Here is a 16,477-nt window from a genome sequence, read left to right as displayed (position 1 = left end):
TCTGAGGGTAACCTTGTCTTTAAAAATAGCGTATATGGTGGGTCTGCCATAAGAGCTGCTATTTCTCCTGCCCGTCTGGCAGAGGTAATTGCCACTAGAAATGCTGTTTTCATCGAGAGGTGTAAAAGGGAGCACGTGGCTAGGGGTTCAAATGGTTGTTGAGTTAGGCAAGACAGTACTAGATGAAGGTCCCAAGGGGTGGTAGGTGGTTTAATGTCTGGGTATAAGGTTTGTAGTCCCTTGAGGAAACGCTTAGTGATAGAATGAGCAAAGACAGACGTGTCATCAATTCTGTCGTGAAAAGTTGTAATAGCAGGTAAATGGACCCTGATGGAGCTGAAAGAAAGGCCGGATTGCTTAAGGCCCAATAGATAGTCAAGTATGAGCGAAAGAGGTACCGACGTGGGACAAAGGTGTTTAGCGGAACACCAATGTGTGAATCGTTTCCACTTTTGAAGATAGGTCGTGCAAGTAGATTGTGTTCTGCTATGTAGGAGGCACCTTCTGAACTTGTTCAGAGCAATCTAGTTCGCTTTGGGAAAACCATGTAGGAACCAGGCTTTGAGGTGAAGCATGGACAGGTTGGGGTGGAGAAAGCGGCCGTGTTGTTGAGATAGGAGGTTCGGAATGAGAGGCAAGGAGATTGGTGGTTGAATCGACATTCTGGTGAGGAACGGAAACCACGGTTGTCTGGGCCACGACAGGGCAATGAGGATCACCTTGGCTCGGTCTGTTCGTATTTTTATCAGGACCCTGTTGAGAACTGGTATCGGGGGAAATGCATAGAGTAGGTTTCGGTGCCATGAGATCATGAATGCGTCCCCCAGGGAATGTTTGCCCAGTCCTGCTCTGGAGCAGAAATTGGGACATTTCTTGTTTTTTGTAGTTGCAAAAAGATCTATTGTTGGGTAACCCCAAGTGCTGAATACGTTGTGAATGGTTTTCTCGTCTATCTCCCACTCGTGGTCCCATGGGAAGCGTCTGCTTAGTTCGTCCGCTGTGGTGTTCATTACCCCGGGAAGATAGGCAGCTGATACCCGGATGTTGTTCGCAATGCACCAATTCCAGAGCTTCATAACCTCTGTGCACAGCGAATGGGATCGAGCGCCTCCCTGCCTGTTTACATAAAACACGCGTGCAATGTTGTCTGTCATTATGCGTACGTGATGATGCTTGATTAGTGGCAGGAAGTGACGGCACGCATTGCGAATAGCTCGAAGTTCTAGGACATTTATGTGCAGGGAGGTCTCGGTTGACGACCATAGCCCCTGTACTGTGTGGTGAGACATGTGTGCACCCCAGCCTGTCAGAGATGCATCGGTGGTCAGGATGAGTGATGGAGCCTGCTGAAGAAACGGGACTCCAGAGCAGAGGTTGGAGTGAACGGTCCACCAGTGTAGAGAATCTTTGACTCGGACAGGTAGGGAGAGAGTCTTGTTTAGAGAGTGCATATTCGGTCTGTAAACCGTGGCCAACCACGCTTGGAAGCACCTCATGTAGAGGCGTGCATTCTGGATGACAAAAGTGCACGAGGCCATGTGACCTAGTAGTTGTAGGCAGTCTCGGGCAGTCACCTGGGGACTGTTGTGAATGATTGTGGCCAGTTGGCTTATGGAGTTGAAGCGATCGGGTGGGAGAGATGCCAACCCCGTCCGGGAGTCGAGGTCTGCTCCTATGAACTGCAGGTGCTGGGTGGGGCGTAACGTGGATTTGTTTTTGTTTATTTGTAGGCCGAGAGATAGGAAACAATCCACGGTGAGCCGCGTGAACCGGAGAGCCTCGTCGAATGTTGAGGCTTTGAGGAGGCAATCGTCGAGGTAAGGGAATACTATGACCCCTTGTTTCCTGAGGTAGGCAGTGACTACAGCTAGGAGCTTGGAAAAGACACGGGGGGCTGTGGACAGTCCGAAGGGGAGTACCCTGTATTGAAAATGTGTCGAGCCGAGGGTAAATCGAAGGAAGCGTCTGTGGGCCGGATGTATAGTGACATGGAAATAGGCATCTTGTAGGTCGAGGGCAGAAAACCAATCGCCCTGCTCCAGCGCTGGGATTATGGTGGTGAGGGTAACCATCTTGAACTTTTGCTTTTTGACAAATTTGTTGAGCCGCCTGAGGTCGAGGATTGGTCGCCATCCCCCATTTTTCTTTTCTGTTAAGAAATAATGGGAGTAAAAACCCTTCCCTTTGTGTCGTTCTGGCACGATTTCTACTGCTCCCAGATGAAGGAGATGTTGCACTTCTTGGAGGAGTAGCTGCTCGTGAGAAGGGTCCCTGAAGAGGGACGGGGAGGGTGGGTGGGTGGGAGGCAAGGAGAGGAAGGGGATGGCGTATCCAATTGTAACTACCTCTATGACCCACTTGTCGGAGGTAAATGTTCTTCCATTGATGGGAGAATGGTCGTAGGCGGTGTCCAAAGATAGGTGTGTCGGCTGAAGTGGGAGCGCTGTTTTCTAAACCCTCGACCAAGGCTTCAAATCTGCCTATTAGTTGGCGGGGGTTGAGGTGCCCCTGCAGAATTTGGACGATAGCGCTGGAATCTTGGTCTTTGACATTGTTGTTGTTCCTCCTGCGGTCTATGGGAATGTTGTGTAAATGCGGGATAGCGTGGCCGGTGGTACGGTTGGTATCTATATTGCCGTCTTCTGGTCATAGGTGTCTGGAGACCTAGAGACCGGAGGGTTGCCCTTGAGTCCTTCATTGAATGAAGCACGTCGTTCGTGGTAGAAGCAAAAAGTTTGTCACCGTCGAAGGGAAGATCTTCAATGGTGCTCTGAACTTCTCTAGGAAAAAAAGAGGAGGAGAGCCATGAACCCCGTCGCATGACTACTGCTGTAGCGGTCGATCTTGCTGCAGTGTTGGCTACATCGAGAGCCGCTTGGAGAGCGGTGCGTGATATGCTTTGTCCCTCGGAAACCATAGCTCTGAACTGTTGTTTTTTCTGTTCTGGAATGTCATCAATAAAATCCATGAATTTATTATAGTTTTTGTGGTCGTATTTTGCAAGGACTGCACTATAATTAGCTATACGAAATTGTAGGGTCGAGGATGCGTATACTTTATGACCAAAGAGGTCCAAGCGTTTACTGTCCTTGTTGGCTGGGGCGGAACGAGAATACTGTTGTTTAGCCCTCTGGTTCGCGGCGTCTACTACCAATGAGTTTGGTGCCGGGTGGGTAAAAAGGAATTCAGAGCCCTTTGGAGAAATAAAGTACTTCCTGTCCGCTTGTTTACAGGTAGGTAGGCTTGTAGCTGGAGTCTGCCAGATGGACTTAGCGGGTTCTAAAAGGGCTGCGTTAATTGGTAATGCCACCCTGGAGGAAGAAGGGGGCTGTAGGATGTCCGTTAGTTCATGTTGTTGTTCAGTGACTACCTCCAAGTTAATTCTCAAGTCACTGGCAACTCTTTTAAAGAGGTCCTGGAATTTTGCATAGTCATCCGACGGTGTCGGAGGAAGGGGAAGTAATGCTTCTTCAGGTGTTAGCTCCGGCTCTGCTGGAATAGGAGCAGGGCTAGGTTTATCCTGGAAGTGTGACTGTGCTGCCAGGTGTCTCGTGTCACTGGCATATTCGTCAGGTGGCGGCGCTGGATCGGTGTTGCGCCTGGTCGAATTGCCATAGCGCACGTATTCCCGAGGGTACGATGCCCATGGTGTCCAATATTGCCATGGTGGTGGGTAGGGCATAGGTGGTGCCATCCAGGGGCTCACCCCCCAGGAGGCAGGATCCTGAGAGTAGGATGAGGTAGTTTTCTTATAACCTCTATTGCCTGGGGTCTGGGAGTGGGAGTCTTGATATGGAGAAAAAACTCCCTGTGGATCAGTTTCCTCCTCACTGGAGGAAGGCTGCTCAGATCCTGACTCAGGCATTGGAGAAGAACATGCATTCATCAGGGGAGACTGCAGGATAGGTGATATCAGGAGATCTGCTGTCCGAGTAAATTGAAATAATGAGGCTCCTGCGTGAGGTGAAAGCTGAGCAGGGGGAGGCTGCCATGCGGGAGCATTCCTCTGAACAGGGGTTTTGCCTGTGACCTCCCTGTCAGACTGCATCACGGGGGTCGGTGCCGCGCGGGCAACATCAGCCTGCAGGGGATCAGGCATGTTGTAAAATGTCGGCACCGCGTCCGTCGCGGTGCCGAACGGTGCCATAATAGAGGCAGGCAACTGGAAGCCTGATGCCTCAGCACCGGAGCCTCGCGCCGCCGCCGCAGCCTCAGGCGGCTTTTGCAGGTTCCTGAAGAGCCCGGCTCATCAAAGTTGCTGAGGCGAGGAAACACAGGCAGGGAGACCGTTGATCTGCCTGGAGAAACCTTGTGCCTCATAACCTTCTTTGGTGAAGAAGGCTGCCCCTTCTTTGTAGATTTTTTCAGTTTTTTTGAGGCGGGGGGGCTGTGGCGGGTAGCGGAGCCGGATTCAGCGCCTGGGTCTGAAACTGACCCGATAGACTTTTGCAGGAGGAGCAGTTTAAGTCTAAGCTCCCTGTCCTTCCGTGCCCTGGAACTGAGTTTACAGCAATGGGCACATTTTTGGGGAATGTGGGCTTCCCCCAAACATTTTATACACTTTGAGTGGCCATCTGATAGTGGGATAGCTTCTTTGCATGTAGCACAGCGCTTGAAGCCTGTGGAGCCCTGCATGGCCAAAGCGGCCGCGGCTGACAGAATTTTTTTTTTTTTTGTAACAGATAAACGAGGTAATTAACTACACTAACAAAGAACTGACAACAAACTAGTTACTAAAAAGGGTAATTGTAGCAAGAGTGAGGGATTTCCTAACGAGTCTGCTGAGCTCCGTCTCAGGCCAGGGACAGTAGAGAAGGAACTGAGGAGACCGGCCACGCATGCGTACTATCAACCTAGACTCACAGCGGGGGGCAGCCTCTGAGCATGCGTGGCCGCTATGAGTACTGCTGCAAAAATCTCCGAGCAAAGGCGCAGGGACGCACCAACACCTGGAGTGGAGCACCCACAGGGACATCTCTCGAAGAAGAACTTCATAATCCTTGCTCTTTAATCATTAAAGTTAAAACTCTAAGTGCCAAAAATTGTCAATCCTTAGTGTTCAGCCATATTCTATTGGTTTTCTATAGTGCCCATCATTGTAGTAGTGTACCCAATTCTTTAGGGCTCTTTAGTCAAGTTCTTGATGCTACTAACATATGTATTTGGCATTAAAATTAATATAGGGCATGATAATCCTGGACATGAATAAAAAAAAAACAGAAAAGGAGTTAATTAACTGTCAAAACAGTATAGCCTAGTAAGAGTTCAGCTTTGCAAGGAACGTTGAAATACAGCAACCCATAAAGTATTGGACTATAATCTCAGAGAAGGCAAAACAGTGCAATCTTGAAGTCGTGATCTAGCTGAAAATCCTCATTCAAAATGATCAATCATAGTACATGCGCTTTCCAATGTCAGAGCAATAACTGTCTAGTACAAATTATTTATATTTTATTTGTAAATTTGATACCAATACAGCACTCCACATATTAATAACTACTTAAAGGAGGGAAGAACTCTCTATCTTCACAATCTTACAGTTCTGGTTGACTGAAATACACAAGATATACCAAGAACATACAAAAACCTAAACTGTACGGTTGAATAGAAAATCCAGAGCACGTTTTCTAACTTTAAGGAAGTGTGCAACTATGCAATCATTAGACTGTAAAGGGCCCAACTCTGCAAAGCGTTACTCAGATGATCAGTCTTTAAACAAGTACCGCCACTGAATTAATGTAGAGAGTATTTTTTCATGAGTAAGGACTGCTTGAGTGAGATGAGGGATTGCAAGATCAGGGCCAAAAGGCAGTTGACGCTTTTCATGGCTAAACTGCAGTTATTTGAATTCACATCCATTTTGTTTGTTACATATGGATTACATGATTATATAGTACGCAGTTTTAAAGTAGTCTATGTCCAGCTGTCCTGATATTGCATGTTCTGCCATTAGCCAAGATCAAAGTTTTGTAACACTTAAGTAAACTTACATCCATCTTCAATAGGAGTCCAATTTTTCCAGTCCATTGCAAGCAGTGAACATACTGCAAGCATTAGGCTAAAGTGGTAACAAAATCCTATGCTCAAGTAACGTTTAGCAGCTGATGCAAGCCACAAAAGCAAGAGTGGGAATATAATGACTTGTTGCATTATGCCTAGGTAAAGAAGGGGACCTTCAGTGTGCGTGGTGAAATTTCTAAGAACAACAGGGTGTGAAAAGGATAGAGAGGAAGCCTTAATTTCTGTTCCTTACTTGAAAGTTTCAAACTTAATACTTCTTTGTCTATATTTCCTTAGAACTGGCATTTAATGGTAGAGAAACACTTTATAAGTTACTCTTGCTTGTATAAAAGAAAAAAAGACAACACTTACTATTCTATATCCTAGTTTTACAGACAGGAAACTTAATAGAAGCATGAGATTCCTAAATAGTGTTAATTATACCCTCTTCTGTCAATATATGCTACAAGAGTCCTCATATATATCAGCTATTGACACCAGGGTAGTTTTGGTCCATAGTGCTAATAGGAATTGCAATTCCTTTAAAAAAAAAATCATTTCTTGGTTTCAGTTTGTTAGAAAGCAGTATATACAAGTAGCAAACATTGGAAAAGGTAAGAAAATGGCTAGAGCCATGAATCAGAATTAAGTGAACTGATCAATACAACCGAACATAGGAACTGTGTAAATAGGTAATTTCATATTTGAGACCGAATATTTAGATAAAAAGCAATTCACTTTACTATTATTTCTATTTCTCTCTTGCTATTATTCAAGATGTGTACATTAATAAGCACGCGTCCTCTCTCACTTCACTCTGTTTGATCCAGTAATGAAATCACCACCACGTGATGGTGGCAATATCATATCCTTCACACAGCGCCTTACAACTTCTTTGCAAAATCAAATGGGGGAAACTAAACAGATGTATTAGCAAAATGCATTTAAGTAGTAAATAGAGCATCAAAGGAGGACATGTGAAAATTTCCCCCACGGCGTGACCCTCTTTCAAAGGTACAGTAAGTTATACATGTGTTACTCCCTCCAAGTGGTTCAGGAAAAAATATTTCCAATTTAATAAAAAGTAAAAACAAATATACTCCACAGATGCTGAGTTGGGAAACAAAAAATTCTCATGCCTTGCCAAGTCTACTATACTGAAAGTATGCAGCAAGGATATACATTACAAGAATATGCAAGTATGCATATTAGCAACAGGGATTGCCCATGAGTAGCTTTATTAAAAAAAAAAAAGTTATCTATATAGTAGCACAGGATATTCCTTATGAGTTGACTGAAAAGTAAAGACACGCATTTGCTCAAAGTCACCTAGAATGATATTTTTAAAATAGTGCCAACAAAATCACTATAGGGGCTTTACAGAAACACAATAAAATACTAATCCAGCAACACTTGACATTTTTAAAAATTCCATCACACCAGGGAACAAAAATTAATAATTTTAATAATCAGCATATTTTCTAAAAATTAGAATAATTAACTTTTGTGTTATATGGCAATGGCTGAAGCTTACTGGAGCCTGATGTGCCAGGATGGATGATTTAAAAATATATATATATTTATTTTGAAGCACAATACAAGCAAAATGCCATACAGGTTCTAAAGAATTCTGACACTTTCAAACCTTTAGGTAAAGAAAATATTTTGCTGTCCTATCAAAACCATCTTTAAAAAAATGACACTTGCAGGACTGACAGCAGCATTGCTCTATGCTGGTAAACCACTCTCACAAGTGAGCACCAAAAACAAGGAAACATGTGGCACCCACATCTCCATGGATAAGGAGATCAAGTACCCAAAGAAACTTACATGCTTTGGAACAACCAAGTACCTTTAACTAGGCAATTAACTAATTAACCAAAGCAATATTATATATATTTTTTTTTGCAATTTCCCTTTGTTTTATTTAAGGTATAATTTTGCATATTATTGTCAAAAGAACTTTAATATTACTTTGTCAAAACAGTTTGAATCACATTATTCTCCCATTGACAAAACAATTTGAATTTGCACACAAACGAGGCAGAATTTAAAAAAATCATCAAGTATTTTTCTTACCATCCAGAGGATTGAACCAGAAGGCTGCTCCACCTGCTGAGATCCACTCCATCTGGATTTTACTGTTGCCAGACCAAAATCTCCTATTTTCACTGTGAGGCCTTCATGAAGAAATATATCTAAAAGGTTGTTTAGGAACTTCTGAAGAAAATTTGTGTAAATCAGACTGGATTTTCTATCACCTTTACAAAATGGTTTAGTGTTTCTCATATACCAGTCAGTGTGCAAACCGTTTTGCCCAGTTTCTGTATTTGATCTGATTCACTTCATGCATGACCTCAATAGGTGGTAGTTAAAAACCATTTTCCTAGTTTTGAGATAAATATAATCCCAAATCATTCCCCTTTCATTTTGTTCATATTTATTATGCCTACACTACCATAGCTAACACTCAGGGAAAATGCAAATATTTTAGCAGAGGGGCTGGAATAACTATGAGACAGCTCAGTATTATTGTTTAGTGTACTAGCTACTCCTGGGGGAATTCTGCGCCAAAAAATTAAGAATTCTGAAACAAAAAATTAAAGTTTCTGCGGACAATATTTTCAAATTCTGAAAAATTCTGCATATTTTATTTGTCAAAATAACACTACATAATCACACCAGTTTCAATTATTTTTGGTCATTTATTTCAAAATATCTGTCAGCAAGTATGTCTGTAACAATACAGACAACAAAAAAGATTCAGGAAATGTTTTTTGAAAAATAGATTCCTTACTACTCATATTAATACAGAACTCTGAGTAATAATTCATTTAAACTACAGTACAGAATCATATTTCCCATACCGCTCAGAAGCAGTGCAAAGGATTGGGGGAGTCAGGGGTAACAAAGGAACTATGGGAGAGGGAAGTAATTGTTGGGAAGGAGCCTGAGTGTGAACTTGGAGGGTTGTTGGGTTTGGGTGGGAAAAGTATGGAACAAGTTTATTTTGGGAGGCAGGGAGGGATTGTTAGGGAGCTTCCCCCATGCAGACCGTGACTGACCCCTAGTCTCTCCCGTTCAGTCAGACATCTGTCCCGTCCACATGTGTTCCTCCACCCCCACTCAGACACTCCCTCCCCCATCCCCATGTGTCTCTGTGCTCCCACTCAGCCACCGTCGTCCCTATGCCCTGTACCCCCTACCCCATCACCATGTGACCCTGCACCTCCCTCCCCTCATGGCCCTGCACCTCCACTCCCATTCAGCCCCTGCCTCAGTCTGTCCTCCCCCAGTAGTCCTTCTGAGCTCGTCTGACCCCCCAGCAGCCCCATGCGGACTGTCTCCCCATAGCCCATCTCCTGAACTAGCCCAATAGGCACTGTGAAGAAGGCAGGCTCTCTCTCTTCCCAGCTGGCCAGGAGCGGCTGCTCTGTTCTAGTGCCACAGTACCCTCTGGTGTGCAAAAGGTGGAATTGCAGCAACTTTCCAGTGGAAGCTTTTTTCTGTGCAAAAAAATTAAAAATATGCGTGGCTCATTAATTATGCACGTGCAGTGGTGCAGAATTCCCCCTGGAGTAATTAGCCTTTCACCTCTACCATAGCTAAGTTTAGATCATAACTCTCATAATAGTTTGTCTGTATCTGCGTATATACCTAAGTAGATGAATAAAGCACACAGTTTATCACAGAATTCAAAATAAGTGGAAGCATTTATCACTGGAAACAGAAACCAAATTAAACTTATCTATCTGGTGCTCATTGTTGGGGGGGTGTACCAAGAGGCTTAATTTAGGAATTTCACTCATTTGGGAGCTCTACAGTTTGTAGCATGGGATATAAGCCTTATACAGTATACCCATCATTAACAACTCCAACATGTCCTTTAGTAGTGGTTTTGTTCCAAAAGGAAAAAAAAAAAGACGGTTACTCACCGTTGTAACTGTTGTTCTTCGAGATGTGTTGCTCATATCCATTCCATTAGGTGTGTGCGCGCCGCGTGCACGATCGTCGGAAGATTTTCTACCCTAGCAACACCGGCGGGTCGGCTGTGGAGCCCCCTAGAGTGGCGCCTTCATGGCGCTGAATATATACCCCAGCCGACCCGGCGCCCCCTCAGTTCCTTCTTGCCGGCTACTCCGACAGTGGGGACGGGGGGCGGGTTTGGAATGGATATGAGCAACACATCTCGAAGAACAACAGTTACAACGGTGAGTAACCGTCTTTTCTTCTTCGAGTGCTTGCTCATATCCATTCCATTAGGTGACTCCCAAGCCCAACTTAGGTGGTGGGGTCGGAGTGAGACATTGCCGTGTGCAAAACCGCTGATCCGAAGGCAGCATCGTCCCTGGACTGCTGCACTAGTGCATAGTGAGCTGTAAATGTGTGGACTGATGACCAAACCGCCGCTCTACAAATGTCCTGTATCGGAACATGTGCCAGGAAAGCAGTCGAGGAGGCTTGGGCCCTCGTGGAGTGAGCGGTGAGGTGCGGTGCTGAGACACCTGCCAGGTCATAGCAAGTCCGGATGCAAGACGTAATCCAGGAGGATAGGCGCTGTGAGGAGACCGGTGAGCCTTTCATTCGGTCGGCCACTGCAACGAAGAGCTGCGTCGTCTTTCTAAAGTGCTTTGTGCGGTCAATATAGAAGGCCAGGGCCCTTCGTACGTCCAGGGAATGCAAGCGTTGATCCTGGCGAGTGGCATGTGGTTTGGGATGAAAGACCGGGAGAAAGATGTCCTGGTTGATGTGAAAAGGAGAAACCACCTTAGGGAGAAAGGCAGGATGTGGACGAAGCTGCACTTTATCCTTATGGAAAACTGTATAAGGGGGCTCGGATGTCAGCGCCCTGAGTTCAGAAACGCGCCTTGCTGAGGTGATGGCTACGAGGAAGGCTGTCTTCCAGGATAGGTACAGAAGTGAACAGGTGGCCAGTGGCTCAAATGGAGGACCTGTGAGCTTGGAGAGAACCAGGTTGAGGTCCCACGTCGGGACGGGCTGACGTTGTTGTGGGTACATCCGGTCTAAGCCCTTGAGGAATCTAACGACCATCGGGTTAGAGAATACCGAGGACGCGAGTCCCCCTGGGTGAAAGGCCGATATAGCGGCCAGGTGAACCCTAATTGAAGATATCGCCAACCCCTGATGTTTTAGGGAGAGGAGATACTCCAAAATGAGAGGAATGGGTGCCTGCAACGGGGACGTGGCTCGTTGTTCGCACCAACAGGAGAACCGCTTCCACTTGGCCAGGTACGTGGTGCGTGTTGAGGGCTTCCTACTGCTCAGCAGAATCTGTTGGACAGAGTGCGAGCATTGCTGCTCTGCCTGGGTGAACCATGGAGCAGCCACGCTGTGAGGTGGAGTGATTGCAGGTCGGGGTGACGCAGCCGGCCGTGGTCCTGCGTGATGAGATCCGGATACAACGGAAGCGGGATCGGTGTCTGAACCGAGAGTTCCAACAGTGTGGTGTACCAATGTTGTCTCGGCCACGCTGGAGCGACCAGAATTACCTGTGCCTGGTCTCTGCGCAATTTGAGCAGTACCTTGTGGACCAGAGGAAACGGAGGGAAGGCGTAAAACAGGTGGTCTTTCCAGGGAAGGAGAAACGCATCCGAGAGGGAGCCCGGAGCTCGACCTTGTAGGGAGCAGAACACGTGGCACTTCCTGTTGTCTCGGGATGCAAACAGGTCTACCTGGGGAAACCCCCACCTCTGGAAGATGGAATGTATGATGTCCGGACGGATAGACCACTCGTGCGTCTGGAAGGACCTGCTGAGTCGGTCCGCTAGAGTGTTCTGGACTCCAGGGAGGAACGATGCCGTGAGGTGGATTGAGTGGGCGATGCAGAAGTCCCACAGGCGAATGGCCTCTTGGCATAGGATTGACGAACGTGCTCCTCCTTGCTTGTTGATGTAAAACATGGCCGTGGTGTTGTCGATGAGAACTAACACACATCGGCCACGTAGGAGGTTGAGAAATGCCTGGCACGCCAGGCGCACCGCCATCAGTTCCCGAACATTGATGTGCAGGGCTAGCTGGGATGCAGTCCACAGGCCCTGGGTATGGTGTTCGTTGAGATGGGCGCCCCAACCCAGAGATGAAGCGTCTGTGACCAGGTGCAGAGAGGGTTGTGGGGCGTGAAATGGCATCCCCTCGCAGACCACATTGTGATCTAGCCACCAGGTGAGGGAGGTCAGGACCGAGATCGGGACCGTGACCACCATGTTCAGGCTGTCCCGATGTGGACGGTATATTGAAGACACCCAGGTTTGAAGTGGGCGAAGCCGAAGTCTGGCATACCTGGTTACGTACGTGCAGGAAGCCATGTGGCCCAGCAGGGTAAGGCACGACCTCACCGTGGTAGTTGGGAACGCCTGGAGCCCTTGAATGAGGCTCATGATGGTGCCAAATCGGTTGTCTGGCAGGATGGCTTGTGCACGTCTGGAGTCTAGAACTGCGCCTATGAATTCTATTCTCTGGGTAGGTTCTAGAGTGGATTTGTCCTTGTTGAGTAGGATGCCCAACTCGTTGAATGTGTGCACTATTATGTGGACGTGAGCTTGAACTTGCTCCTTGGTGCGACCGCGTACCAGCCAGTCGTCTAGGTACGGGAACACCTGTATCCCTTGCCGACGAAGGTACGCTGCCACGACAGCCATACATTTCGTGAACACTCTTGGGGCCGAGGATAGGCCGAAGGGAAGGACTGCAAATTGGTAGTGCACCATGTTTACCACGAATCGCAGGAAGCGTCTGTGAGGTGGGTAAATTGAGATGTGAAAGTATGCGTCTTTCATGTCGAGGGCGGCGAACCAGTCTCCAGGATCGAGGGAAGGGATAATGGCCCCCAAAGAGACCATGCGGAACTTCAACTTTACTACGAATTTGTTGAGTCCGCGCAAGTCCAAGATGGGCCGCAGACCTCCTTTGGACTTGGGGATCAGGAAGTAACGGGAATAAAATCCCCTGCCCCTTAACTCTACTGGAACCTCCTCTATGGCCCCCATGGCCAGGAGCGTAGAAACCTCCTGAATAAGAAGTTGCTCGTGAGAAGGGTCCCTGAAGAGGGACGGGGAAGGGGGGTGGGAGGGGGGGGGATAGAAGAAAATTGGATAGCGTATCCCCTCTCCACCGTGCGGAGGACCCAACGGTCCGAAGTTATAAGGGACCAAGCACGGTGGAAGTGGGAGAGGCGATCCCGAAAGGAGGGGGTTGGATCCTGGGGGATGACTGGGGCGCCGTCCTCGACCGCACCTTCAAAAGTTCTGCCTGGGGCCTGAAGGTGGTCTAGGTGGCCCCTGGTTTTGGCCGGGTTGAGGGCCGGTCCACCTTCTTCTACCACCTCGCCCTCGCCTCCTGGCCGAGTCCTGTCTCTGACGAGGTGGGGGGGGGTAGAAGCGCTGAGGCTGCGGCCTAAATGGCCTGCGCTGAGGGCCCACAACATGCATCCCCAGGGAGCGCATGATTGTTCTCGAGTCCTTTAGGCTCTGCAGGCGAGAGTCCGTTTTGTCTGAGAACAATCCGTGTCCCTCAAAGGGGAGATCCTGTAGGGTTTGCTGCAGCTCCGGAGGCAAACCCGAGACCTGAAGCCAGGAGATCCTACGCATAGCGATACCCGAAGCCAGGGTCCTCGCAGCTGAGTCTGCTATGTCCAAGGAGGCCTGCAAGGAGGTCCGAGCCACCTTCTTGCCCTCCTCTACCATGGCTCCAAACTCTTCCCTGGACTCTTGGGGAATCAGCTCCTTAAACTTACCCATAGAGTTCCAGGAGTTGAAACTGTAGCGGCTCAGCAGCGCCTGCTGGTTCGCTGCTCTAAGTTGTAGCCCTCCGGCTGAGTAAACCTTACGGCCAAACAAATCGAGCCGCTTAGCCTCTTTTGATTTAGGCGCTGCAGCCTGCTGGCCGTGGCGCTCTCGTGCGTTCACTGATTCCACCACCAGTGAACACGGTTGGGGGTGGGTATACAAGTACCCATAGTCCTTAGACGGGACAAAGTATTTCCTTTCCACCCCTCTCGCTGTGGGTGGGATAGAGGCAGGAGTCTGCCATATCGTATCCGCATTCATTTGAATCGTGCGGATCAGGGGTAACGCTACCCTCGATGGGGCATCCGCTCCAAGGATATTCACGATCGGGTCGTGAACCTCCACTATCTCCTCCGCCTGCAGGTCCATATTACGGGCCATCCTGCGCAGAAGATCCTGGTGAGCCCGAAGATCTATTGGAGGCGGGCCTGTGCACGATGTGCCCGCCACTGCCTCATCGGGAGAAGAAGAGGAAGATGCCTGCGGTGGAACAGGATCCAAGGGCTGGTCCTGGTCTCCCTGTTCCTGGGCTGGAGCATCACCTGTGCCTGGGTCCAGGGTGTCAGGTGGTGCGGACCCAGAGGCCTCCATGCCCCCTGGCGGAGGCCGAGAGATGGTGGACTCCGGGGCCCCTCTGACGGAGTGACCGGAGCGAGAGGTCGACGCAATTGGAGCCCCTTGCGCCTGATGGTACGCCCACGGGGTCCAGAACGACCAGTGAGATGGGCCATGAGCAGGGTCCTCTGCTACCTCCTGCCAATGGCCTATGTCCTGCTCCTCGGCTTGACCCTGAGGGGGGGTATGCCGATCTCGATACTTCCTCAGAGGAGCGGGACACCGATCTCGATGGCCATGGCGGTGCCGAGTGCGTCGAGACGAATCCCGTGGGATGCGGTGCCGCACGGTGCCGGTCCGGGGATGTTCTATCTCCACGCGGTGCCGGCGATCGGTGCCGGGACCGCGACCGGTGCCGATGACCTCGTCGGTGCCGGGAGTCGGATCTGGACCTCGACGAGGACCTGGAGTATGCCCGGTGCCGGGAGCGGCCTCTCGACGTCGAGCGTCGACCGTAGCGGTGCCGAGAGCTACGTCTCGACGTTGATCGGTGCCGACGATCATATCGGTGCCGAGACGTAGAGCGGTGCCGCGAAGAAGATCTTGGCCGCGAGTACGACCGGTGCCGAGATGATATTCGGTGCCGGGACTGCGAGCGGCGTGGGGACCTGCTTCGGGACCTGGAGCGGTGCCGAGGTTCCAGTCCTTGTGGAGGGCGCATCAAGGCCGGTTTCCCCCTCGACTGGACCGGGCGAGTCAGCGGTGCAGTCGGTGCCGGTGGTTGAGGCGGTGCCGGCTCCGTGAGAGCTATTAAGTCTCTCGCCGCCGCGAAGGTCTCTGGAGTCGACGGTAGGCACTGTATCGGTGCCGGAGTCGACGGTGCTGGAGGCACCTGTTTCCTTTGCTCCACCGGCGGACGCGGCTCTACCCCCGGCACTGGGGGAGCTGGCGTCTTCGGCACGGACGTCCCCGTTTTATGGGCTTTTTTATGCCCCGGGGATAATGATCGGCGCCGAGGCACTGCTTGCGGTGCCGACGAGGTCCGGTGCCGGGGAGGCTTGTCTGACGCCACTCGCGTGGTCGTCAAAGCCGGTGCTGCCGGTGCACTGCGCACCGAGGTGCTAGGCGCCGGGGTCTGGCCCGTAGAGGGAGTGTCCGGGCTAAGTGCCGCCTCCATCAGGAGTTGCCTGAGCCGAAAGTCCCGCTCCTTCTTGGTCCTTGGTCTGAAGGCCTTACAGATCTTGCACTTATCTGTTTGGTGGGACTCTCCCAGGCACTTCAGACAGGAGTCGTGCGGGTCGCTCGTGGGCATAGGCTTCGCGCAGGAGGCGCACTGCTTGAAGCCGGGAGCGTTGGGCATGAGCCCGGCCCCGCGGCCGGGGAAGAAAGGGGGAGACGACCCCCTTAATCCCCTGAGCTACTTAGAACAACTATAACAACTTTTTTAAAAACTATTTAACTATTTAACTATAAACACTATAACTATAACTGCTAATAACCAACAAAGCTAGGGAGAGTGGAGAACAGCTAAGCAGCGCTCCACAGTTCCAACGACCGTCAGGGGCGGTAAGAAGGAACTGAGGGGGCGCCGGGTCGGCTGGGGTATATATTCAGCGCCATGAAGGCGCCACTCTAGGGGGCTCCACAGCCGACCCGCTGGTGTTGCTAGGGTAGAAAATCTTCCGACGATCGTGCACGCGGCGCGCACACACCTAATGGAATGGATATGAGCAAGCACTCGAAGAAGAACTTCAAAATCTAATTCAAGTATTGACTAAAAAAAGTAATATTCTGAAAGATTCTATAGATGTGTCAGAAAGAGATATCCCTTATTCTTCTTATGATATCTAGTGAACTTGAGGGGAAAAGCAGACTGAAATAAGTTAATGAAATAAAAGATAGTTGTGATTATAAATGTATCAACAGCAATTTTACACTTAAAATGATTAGTCTTTCATCCTCATTGAAAACATGAACACTCATTTGTTTACTGAACAAGTGAAGTTAGTTTTGTAGAAATTCTGCCCTTTAAGAAAAGGGTTTCTCCCCTCCCCCACATTCTTCTGAGGCAAGTTTTAGTTTGTTATTTTGCCAATTTCAGTCAGCATTTTGCTTGG

General features: G+C 49.1%; 1 protein-coding gene across 9 annotated transcripts in view; it reads right to left on the bottom strand.

Moving 5' to 3' along the window:
* Positions 1 to 16,477, bottom strand: part of RAF1 (Raf-1 proto-oncogene, serine/threonine kinase) — a 97,120-nt gene that overhangs the window by 14,376 nt on the left and 66,267 nt on the right. For all 9 annotated transcript variants that reach the window (XM_054035740.1, XM_054035741.1, XM_054035738.1 and 6 more), the window contains one exon: positions 8,080 to 8,198. In XM_054035740.1, coding sequence (XP_053891715.1) covers positions 8,080 to 8,198 — 119 coding nt within the window. The remainder of the gene's footprint in view (positions 1 to 8,079; positions 8,199 to 16,477) is intronic.

Source organism: Malaclemys terrapin, chromosome 7 (assembly GCF_027887155.1).
Source record: "Malaclemys terrapin pileata isolate rMalTer1 chromosome 7, rMalTer1.hap1, whole genome shotgun sequence".
Classification (NCBI taxonomy): Eukaryota; Metazoa; Chordata; order Testudines; family Emydidae; genus Malaclemys; species Malaclemys terrapin.
Note: the sequence above shows the minus strand (reverse complement) of the source record. Positions and strands in the feature narration are given on the sequence as shown.